This window comes from Magnolia sinica, chromosome 13 (assembly GCF_029962835.1).
Source record: "Magnolia sinica isolate HGM2019 chromosome 13, MsV1, whole genome shotgun sequence".
NCBI classification, from domain to species: Eukaryota; Viridiplantae; Streptophyta; class Magnoliopsida; order Magnoliales; family Magnoliaceae; genus Magnolia; species Magnolia sinica.
This window is the reverse complement of record NC_080585.1, coordinates 5,744,362-5,754,451: the sequence shown is the minus strand read 5'-3', so window position 1 is coordinate 5,754,451 and position 10,090 is coordinate 5,744,362. Positions and strand designations below refer to the sequence as shown.

The window sequence follows — 10,090 nt, the reverse complement described above, 5'->3', positions numbered from 1 at the left end:
GATATATGCTACATGGACCAAATTAATAAAATTTCACTGAACCTCAGTAACCATTAATGAATTTAGAACGATTAATAGAAGATTTTGAAAGGCTCTCATTCAACTACAAACATAAAAATATAGAGCCATTTACGAAGCTTTATTATGAGAAATTATCTAATTTATTTCTGTAAATAGAAAATGGACGGTTCAAATAATAGGAAATCTCAACATGTGGCCCAGTGAGCGGCCTGGAACTGTGAGTCGCGACAGAGGCAAAACGAACTCGTTATATAAAATGACATTCGCGCTGCATTTCTTACATTTCCCGGCCTCTTCCATGGGGAAGCTATCACTTCTCCTTCTCGTCTCCATCTTTCTCCTTCTCAGGTAAGCAATCTATGGTTTATCTTCCATTATTCTCTCTGAAATTCTCGATCTGGTTCTTGAAATCTGTGCAGTTTCTGTGATGTTGATGTCATTTTGTCTCTCCAAACGATCATACAATTCGACAAAATTCACTCAATCAGGACTATTCATTGAGATCTTCTGATCTCTCTGAAAAATTTACCATGGATTTCGAGCTAGGGTTTTATTTTCTCTTTCAATTTCTGGTAAATCTAGAGCTAATCAGTGATTGTTTCTCAATTTCTTGATGTTTCGATCGATTCAGTTGGGGATATTTTTACAAAAATCTCGAGTGGAGATTTCAAGGAGATCTCAACCTCCTTTTTGGTTGAGATTTATGTATGAATCTTGAATTATTGTATCTTGATGCTTATGCCATCGTATTTAGTCAAATGATTGCTGGAAAGTTTTTTCTTTAACATCTTTGATAGTGTTTCCTTGCTTGATTTTGCTGCTAGGTTTTGTATTTGTTTTATTTTCTTGTAAAATTAATGCTATTTACCTTGATTCCCCAGTTCCTTTGGCTTTGATTATTTGTTGGATCAGGAATTGATGTTTGGGTTGTTTGGATGCTTTTAAAATCATTAAGTTGTAATCAGATTACAGGTGTAAAGTGTTTACAGCCTGTCCTCTTTGGCTTTAAGCTGTAATCTGATCACATGTTAATGCGGGGGCATTTTCACATAGGGTTCGAGTGGGGTGGCCTGTGGGATGCAGGGGCACACTTGGGGTGGGTGGCCCACATAACCCATGGATTTAAGGCCCGTGTGAGGCGGAGCCCATGGATTTGGGGCCCACAAGGGGGTAGAACCCATGGATTTGGGGCTCACTAGGAGGGTTTGAGAACCTAACCCATGGATTTGGGGCTTGGGCTATGAGATAAAGGGATTAATTCGCCACGCTCTATCAGTTCGAGCTTTTAGAGCAAGTGGTTAATTGTCCTGCAGGAGGTCTCGTATTTGAGACACCTCACCGGGGATGATTAATGCAAGGGCATTTTCACACCGGGTATTCACGCATGGCAGGGCTTGGAATGGTAAATCCTTTAAAAATAATGAAATGACATATAAAGTCTTATTTAAGATAGCTCATTAGGATAAACCTAACTCAATATGGCCGATCCTTATGCTAAATAAATCATTTGGTGAGCCACAGAAGTTGGCCCACTAATTCAAGTTCTCTTTTATGATGAGAAACTATTGAATATAAATAATTAACTATAAACCAACTAATTAGCTATAAACCAACCTCAAATTAATAACAGCAACAGAGACCGAAGTGGGCCCACTAATTCATCTTTTGGATACCACCGTGGCTCCCAAATGAATGGTTAAAATTTGTTCACATCATACAAGTGAAACCCAGGTAAAAAACAAGATAGTTAGAGTTATCCGGGTTCAATTTTTACAGTGGGCAATTCCCGGCTGCCCCACCAGATAAATGGTTCTGATCACCAAGAATGACAACCCACATTACTATGATTTCAGGTGGTTCCGAGGACTACTAACTGACAGAAAATCACAAATTCAAAACAGAAAAGAAAAATAAAAATCAAAGGTCTTAGCAATCCATGTAAAAACCAAGAAAAGCACTCCAGAATAACCCATCAAAAGAGAAAAAATTACAATACAACCATCAAAAAACTGGATTCCGGAGCTTCATATCAAAATCTGCAGATATGCGAATCTAATGAAAATCGAATTCCGAAAAAAAAAAAGGCAGAGAGAGAGAGAGATTTGGATCATGACATCCACCTTTTATGAAAGACGAAAGGGAGAATTCAAGAGAGATCAACGGTGTCTTTCACCATTTCTAGGGTTCACGTTTTCTTGCAAATGCTTTGGATCTTCTTGCCGTGATCCAAGGTATGTCTTCTTCTTCTTCTTTTTAATTTTTAATTTTAATAATTGGTTTGGGTCCTTGTAGCTGTTGGAAGAAAAAGATCTCTTTATTGACTTTATACATGATAACAATGAAAGTCTTTTCAGTGAACGCCTCTCTGCCCATTTGATGTTTAATTATTACATCTGCTTTTGCTTTTTCAAGGTGAAACTACTAGGTTGTCTTATATATTTATCCAACAGTGTTACCATCCTTTACATGAACTGACATGTTTCTGCTCTGTTCCTGATGGAAAATTTCCTCTATCTCAACTAGTTTAATCATCTAACTCTGCAATTTTAAATGCTGCAATGGCTTCAGCTTTCCAACTGAAGCAAGTGTGGAGAAGGAGAAGACATTGGCAATTATAAAACCGGATGGTTTATTTGGTAACTATACAGACAAGATAAAGACAATTATTCTGGAATCTGGGTTCAGTATCCTTAGAGAGATGACGCTTCAACTCAATGAAAGTGATGTGGCACTCTTTTATGCGGAGCATTCTGGGAGGAGCTTCTTTCCTAGCATTGTTAATTACATGACAAGGTACCTTGGCAAACACTCACACAACTAGCTATCTCTTGACTTGTCTTAATCATGAGGTGATACATTTGTTTCCAGTTATATTCTCAGTCATTTCAAAAGCTACACTGAACAAAAGGAAGAAAAAAGAAGAAGAAGAAGGATTTGGCCGTATGATGTCTCAAACGTGGAGTATGGGTGATTCATTAGTCATTCCAGTTTTTTGAGATAGCTTTATGCATGCATGGTTTTACATCAAGTCACGGCTGGCAATCTAATCATTGATTGACCTCTTCTGAGCCTGAATCACTGAAACTCCATATGTGAACTTCTTGATCACATAATATATGGTAGGATCTGCTTGAGTGGAAACTGGCGTCTATCTGTCTCCCAAGCTTTTGATACTAATATATATGAAGTTGTTGAGTTGTCGTGCAAAAAAAATGGTGTATGTTTCTTATTTGAGCTCATGTCTTCCTACAAGGTAGCACAACTCTTCCTGCAGACTTGCAGTAGGTGTACTTAGACAGGAAGTAGGTTTTACCTCAACCTGGCTGCACCCCTCATGTGCTAGAAGCAATCACTTGAGCTCATGTCTTTCTACAAGGTAGCACCAGTGTTTGAAATATCAGTATCGCATTACGTATCGCACCCTTGGGATACGGATACATCTCGGTTATCACATGGGATATATCGGTTGTATCGCGTAATGTATCGTTGTTGTTGGAAACATGGGGAAACATTGGGAAATTGGTCGAATTTTTCAATGAAACTTCGGTTTTTGTTAAAAAAAGACATCAATACAGACTTATAAATCAAAACATTACAAAAAACAATTGTACATAATGGGTTTTCTTTGTATGGGATCCTAATTTATGCATTGCCTAACTGAATTGATGCAAATATATTCAAATTCCATTAATATAATTTATAAATGTAAGAAGACGTGTGGAAACACATGTAATACATTCAAAAGCAAAAGAAGAATCACTAGATCATGTTACATATATGTTTGATTTTATGTTTGGACACAGATTGCAACCGAGTTGCGAGAAATCGGAAAATTTTGATTTTTTTCTTAAAAAATCTTGAAATCAAAGCTCCTAATCTATGATTTTTAATGCAAAACATGAAAAATCATTGATTTGTAACAATTTGACACTTATTTAATATGATTTGCAGATAAAACAAGGATCGGAAATCGAAAATGCTCATTGGATCGAACACATGGGATATATCCCACTACTTGTGCATTTCGTATCACACAGGTGGGATACAAGATATATCGTGGGATATATCGGCCGATAACGTCAATACTTAAAACATTGGGTAGCACAACTCTTTCTGCAGATTTGCAGTAGGTGTACTTTGACAGGAAATAGGTTTTACCTCAATCTGGCTGCACCCTCATGTGCTACAAGCTTTCATTTGAGCCACTCTTTGACGATCCAAGACTTGATTATTGTAATTCCTTATTCACAGTTGAGCTGATAATCTATATGCTAGTTTTTCTATGCATTTATCCTTTGAATAGTAATTATGGTTTGTTTCCTTTTTCCCTGTTTTACTGACATTTTAATTCTCTCAGCAGCCCAGTGTCTATTATGGTTCTGGAAAAGGCGAATGCTATTGTTGATTGGCGTGTTTTGATTGGACCAACGGATGCAAGAAAAGCCAGACTATCACATCCTGGAAGGTTAGTAATTCTTAATTGCCGTTACAATACGTTATACTTTGATGTTCGTGATCTACTTTTCTCTTCTTTCCTGATCTTGAGGTTCCTTGGAAAATTGGATGATCTTCTTCTTCTGTGTGTGTGTCTGTGTAGTGTCTACATATATATCCATCCACTAGCGTGTGCATGCATTGTGTGTGTGTATATGTGTGTTCATATATAGCCACATCCACTAGTGTGTGTGTGTGTGTGTGGGTGCGTGCACGCATTATCTGCAAGTGCTTTGTGTGTCTTGTTGTATGTGTGTCATGTGTGCATATATAGCCACATCCACCTGTTCGTGTGTGACATGCATGCATAGCCACACCCACCTCTGCGTGCGCTCGTGCATATATGTAGAGCCACATAACACTTCTATTTCTGTGTGCATGTACAGCCACATCCACCAGTGCATGTGTGTATCCACTAGTGTGTGTGTGTGGAAAGTGAAATCAAAAGTTAAATGAACTGCTGCATGAGTGTGTTTGTGTGCGTGCATACGCGCACATGTTTATCTATATTGTGTGCATGGGAAAGTGAAAGAAAAATGAACTGCCATGAGTAAGTGAGTGAGTGAGCGCACGGGGCGCATGTGCGCGTGTGGAAGTGAAAGTTAAAGCGTTAGTGAAGTGAACTGCTTGTGCGAGCGTGAGAGTGAAACGAACTGCTAGATGAAAAAAAATGGGTATTTTATTCAAATATATTGAACATCTACCTTCCCTTTTCTAAACTTCTCTAGAAACACAACTTTTTATTCTCAATATGTGGTGATACTTTATAGTCCTGTGACACCATGGGACAACGGTTGTATGCTTACCCATGCTGAATACATATTGGGTATCTGGTACATTCGAGGACATCCTGTCAATTTTGTGTCTGCTTTGAAGATACAAATGTAGCCCTGGTGAGGAGTTCAAACTAGAAGCAATAAGAAGTGCATGCTGCTTTTTATGACCAAATCCATCTATAGAAGCCACAATATATCTCCAATCATTCCAAAACCACGACATCTATGAAATAACAATAATGGAAATGATAGACATATGGAATCCATCAACAAAAATCCAATAGCATACCAATATGGGTCAGAATCCCATGGCAGGATACAAAGATTAAACTACCAAACCAAACTCATGAATTCAATAATAATCACTGACACATATTGCTATGTATGTATAGTGTATACATAGCTTTTACAAGTATCCTACACTTAATAAAAGAAGCCTAATCAGAAGCCCATTGGATCTTAGAAATCTTTCCCAAACTATCTCAAATTGGTATAAAAGACCAATCAAATCAGGAAGGAGTCCAAATTTGATCCTACTCTTTATATGTACTAGTCATAGGGCCTGTATATACATAACCTTGCAGCTTTATACAAGCTATATGATCTGTGTCGAAGTCCAAAATAGATAAGCAGTTGGGATATACACGTACAAACAAGATTTGGTTGGACTTTTGGCTCAACTGCTAGGCATTTCTGGCCATATGATTAGCTTTGTAGGCCCCACAAATCAATCGAACAGTCCTGCAACATATCTCCATTCCCATTTCAATTACCAGCCAACTCCAATGCTGAACTACGTTGAACTTGGCTTATATTCCTAATTCTTTGATAATTTGTTGTGTCCAGCATAAAGAAACGAAACTCACTTTGTTTAATGTTTAATAGTTTACGAACACACATTAGGTTTCACCTTTCCCTTTTGTGTGGGCACAATTAGTTGCATGAAGTCCTGCTCCTGCTTGGAATTGCATAAGATTTGTGCCCACACTTGTTCCTGCCTTGTAGCTATTTGTGCTCTCTACATTTGAAACAAATGCCTCCCTGCTCCAGCACCCAAATCTGTTACCACTTCTTCTCACACTTTGCGCAACTGTGGGGAAGATTGTCCTACTTTATCGTACCAAATCAACTGAATTGACTATGAATGCATGCTCTTATAATGTCTTTTTGGCCCATATTCACATCTAACTCATAGAGATGGCTAGATGTTTGGACTTCGATCCTCAAAATTATAAATCGTACTATGATTCCTTTTAACCTGTATCCAAAAACTATATGCCTTCGTGAGATTAATTTCCTCAATTTTCTTCATTAAGGAGTTCTGGTGTTCATTTTTCAGCATTAGGGCCATGTGGGGTCAGATTTAGAAAGGAATTGTGTTCATGGTTCTGATTCTCCTCAATCTGCTGCACGGGAGATTACATTTTTCTTTGGAGAGATGTCATCTGGTCAGTTTCTTTCCTTGTGTATCTCATTTTATATATATATATATATATATATATATGGTATTACGAGGTCGACCTCATGGGAGCTTCTCATGAGGTTGAGCTATGTGGGCCCCACCTTGATCTATGTTAGACATCTACATCATGCATTTGGTGGGCCCCTTCTAGGTTATGGGATATCCCAAAAATCAGCTACATCCAGAACTCAAGTAGGCCGTACCATCTAAAACCTTGTGAAAATTGTGCCTAAAACATCTAAAACCACTTGGTAGGGCCCACCTAAGTTTTTGATACGGCTGAAACTTAGTGTGACCCCTCATCCACACCCAATGGATGGGCTGCATATCTGATCCACATCTCAGTGGGCCCAATACACGATTATGAAGTTTTCAATGGGTGGATATCTACTCTCAACTGTTGTCTATGGTGAGGCCCAAATAAGTCATTGCTTGGCCTGATTTTTAGGCCCCTTGCCCATCATGGAAGGGTGCATCTGATTGATGGGGTGGATGTCCGACATAGATCAAGGTGGGCCCACATAGCTCGACTTCATGGGAAGCTTACCTTGACCTTATAGTACCTTTTTCCACACACACACACACACACACATTCATTGTTGTGGTTTATTCTTACTATGCTATGACGATGAAACACTGTAATGACAATAAGGGCATGTTTGTTTTTCCATTTTCCATAGTAAATGCTAAATAGTGGTAAATAAGCAATGATGACTTCTCACTAAAGTTTAGAAAGGAGGGAAATAGCGGGTTAATTATAGCCTAAAAAACCGTGATTGCATGCATCCAAATTGGATGGGGATTGCGTGAGTAAAATATGTGGGTCCCATTGTGATGTATGTGTTTGATCCATTTAACCAGCTTATTTTAGGGCATAAGCCCAAAAATGAGGTAGATTATAAGCTCAAGTAGACTACACTGTAGAAAACAAGGGGAATAATGATGTCCACTATTAAAAGTTGAAACCTTCCTAGGGTCCACAAATATGTGTATCTGTCATCCAACCTGTTCATAAGGCGACACAGACATGGATGAAGGGAAAATGCAAATATCAGCTTAATCCAAAACTTCTGTGGCCCCCAAGAAGTTTTCAACAGTAAGCGTTCGATTCTCCCTGTTTCCTGTGGTGTGGTTCACTTGTGCTTTGGATCTGCCTCATTTTTGGGCTCATGCCCTAAAATTAGCAGATAAACTGGATGGACGGCGTGGATTAGACACTTACATATAAGTGGGCCCTGCAGATTTTATATGCATTATGTTTTCCTTCCTTGGTCTTAGCGTTAGAGCCTTTCAAAAACAGGTGCAGTTGTCAACATCATGGGAAGGTGGCTGGCATGAATTAGTGAAGTAAATAATAATTACTCATTTACCAGTATTTACAAGTAATTACCGAAAAACAAACAAGCCTAAGATGTGCTATAAATACGTAACACTTTCAAAACCCAAGGATTATATTCTTGGCATCATTAATTACATGGTAGTGTAGATGTAGCCTGTAATGAACGTGTCTGTTGTTGTACATAATACTAGTGACAACAAACAAATAGATTAGTGCTGGCCTGATAGTCAACACGTGAAGAATTAGTATCTCACGCTAAAATAGATAAACCTTATTGGCCCTTCTCTTCCGATCATTGTGACAAATATCACCGAGATTTTTGAAAATCTTGCAATATTATTGTGGAATTTTTATTAAATGATATTTTCATGATAATATTGTGAGATTTTCAAAATCTCGGCAGTTTCTAATGACTGTGATTTTAACAGGAAAATTATCTAGAAGTTAAAATAATTCAGCTTATACTTTTATATTTGAGTTTTAAATTATTTAGTAGTTTATAATAAACATTTTTAAAATTTAAATATTTGATTTCAGCGAGTTTTTCCTGTTAATATTGTGAGAAAAATGTCAAAATCTGAGAATCTCCTGAGAAATGGCAGAGAACGAGATTTGTCACTATGTATACCCATTTCAGTTCTCATTAATAACTTCTAAAGATCACAAGATCAGCTTGCATGGAAAATCTTGCTCAGTCACACTGCCAAATGTTCTCACCTCTTAGTTGTTGCCGTTCTTTTGTAATATGCAGGAGAAAATGTTGCTGTACATGATGAGCTTTAGAAGGTAAAATATCAAACACGACACACTGTATTGATTTGCATCAACCCATCTGTTTTTACCCATCACTAGATCATGCCACTCTGCCTGGCACAGTTGCACAGTGCACTGCCACCATATAAACTGATCACAACTATGAAATTGTAAGGAAATAGAAATCATGGGGCTTGAAACTTGCTTGGTTTGTTAGGCTAGTCTATATGATTTTTTTTATTATCTAATTGGATTGTGTTGTAACCATAGACATTCTTTCTTCTAGCATGTACATTCGTTGGTTGGTTGTTTCCACTTCTATCTTTTGATGGGATAAACTCCAATTCATGCAAAGGTAACATAAGCTTAAACCTCACGTCTTCAAAATGGGTAGTGACAAATTCCAGTTACATTTAAGATGGTGAAAGCGTTAAAAACAGCCTCGGTATATATGATGGCTGATGTTTTTTGGCACCCTTTTTCAAGACCCAAGCTTATTTTTCTCAACCTACATAGGTTGATATTAAAGCTGCCCTTCTGAGGTGAATTATGACAAAAGCATTTGATGAGCTTGTTTGGATAGGAAAACTTCAAAATGTGGATATTGAAAACCTTCACTGAAAAAAAAAAAAAAAGGAACAAAAAAGAAAGTGTAAAACTGGGTAAAAGAGTCCACAGTCTACTGTTTGTTTTGCTACTAAATTTTCCATGGAAATTGATTTTTCCATTGTTTGGATGGTAGTTCTTTTTAGTGTGGAAAGCCAAAAAGAGCCTTTAACAGTCAGTTGGGTGACCCCAATAAAGAGAGGAAATGCGCATGGATTGTGTTTTTTTTTTCTCCCTTGTCTTTTTGCAAGAAGTCATTTTGTTCATTTTTCAAGGAAAAGTGTAATAATGAAAATGATTTCCACGGCTACTTTTTATCATACAAATAGCTGAAAATACCATACACATGGAAATCGATTTCATGTCCAACCATTTCCAGCTTACCAAACAGTCCTTAGGGGTCATTTGAATGCCTGTTAAGTTTTGTAAGTGGGAAGTGACTTACAGGTTGTGTTTGGAGGAGGAAATTCACCTGTAAGCACTTATCAGTCATTTACAGGCATGTGGTGTTTGGGGGAGGAAATTCATAACCTGTAAATCACTTGTCAGTCATTTAGGGCCCGTTTGGATACTGCCAAATAAGTTACTTTTTCTACTTACAGCAGTAGATAAGCAACTTATTTCATATAAGCAAGTTTG

General features: G+C 37.7%; 1 protein-coding gene across 10 annotated transcripts; it reads left to right on the top strand.

Moving 5' to 3' along the window:
* Window positions 1-227: 227 nt before the first annotated feature.
* Window positions 228-9,160, top strand: LOC131222555 (probable nucleoside diphosphate kinase 5). Of its 10 annotated transcripts, XR_009160104.1 has the most exons (6): window positions 228-369; window positions 2,590-2,814; window positions 2,890-2,982; window positions 4,379-4,486; window positions 6,631-6,739; window positions 8,844-9,160. XR_009160104.1 is itself a non-coding variant. In XM_058217677.1 (5 exons), exons 1-5 carry the CDS (start codon window positions 278-280, stop codon window positions 8,863-8,865), a joined length of 537 nt encoding a protein of 178 aa, XP_058073660.1. In that variant the 5' UTR covers window positions 228-277; the 3' UTR covers window positions 8,866-9,160. The 10 variants fall into 10 exon arrangements, 9 of the variants coding, with proteins under 9 accessions (XP_058073660.1, XP_058073659.1, XP_058073658.1 ...); XM_058217677.1 differs by lacking the exon at window positions 6,631-6,739 and having other exon boundaries at window positions 4,382-4,486; XM_058217676.1 differs by lacking the exon at window positions 6,631-6,739.
* The last annotated feature ends 930 nt before the right edge of the window (window positions 9,161-10,090 follow it).

Bases quoted from the DNA above. Each gene is read 5' to 3' on its own strand.
- LOC131222555 (XM_058217675.1), top strand. From the start codon at position 278: ATGACATTCGCGCTGCATTTCTTACATTTCCCGGCCTCTTCCATGGGG. The intron at 2,983-4,378 runs GTATGGGTGATT...TAATTCTCTCAG, and splicing joins TATGATGTCTCAAACGTGGA to CAGCCCAGTGTCTATTATGG. The intron at 4,487-6,630 runs GTTAGTAATTCT...TTCATTTTTCAG, and splicing joins AGACTATCACATCCTGGAAG to CATTAGGGCCATGTGGGGTC.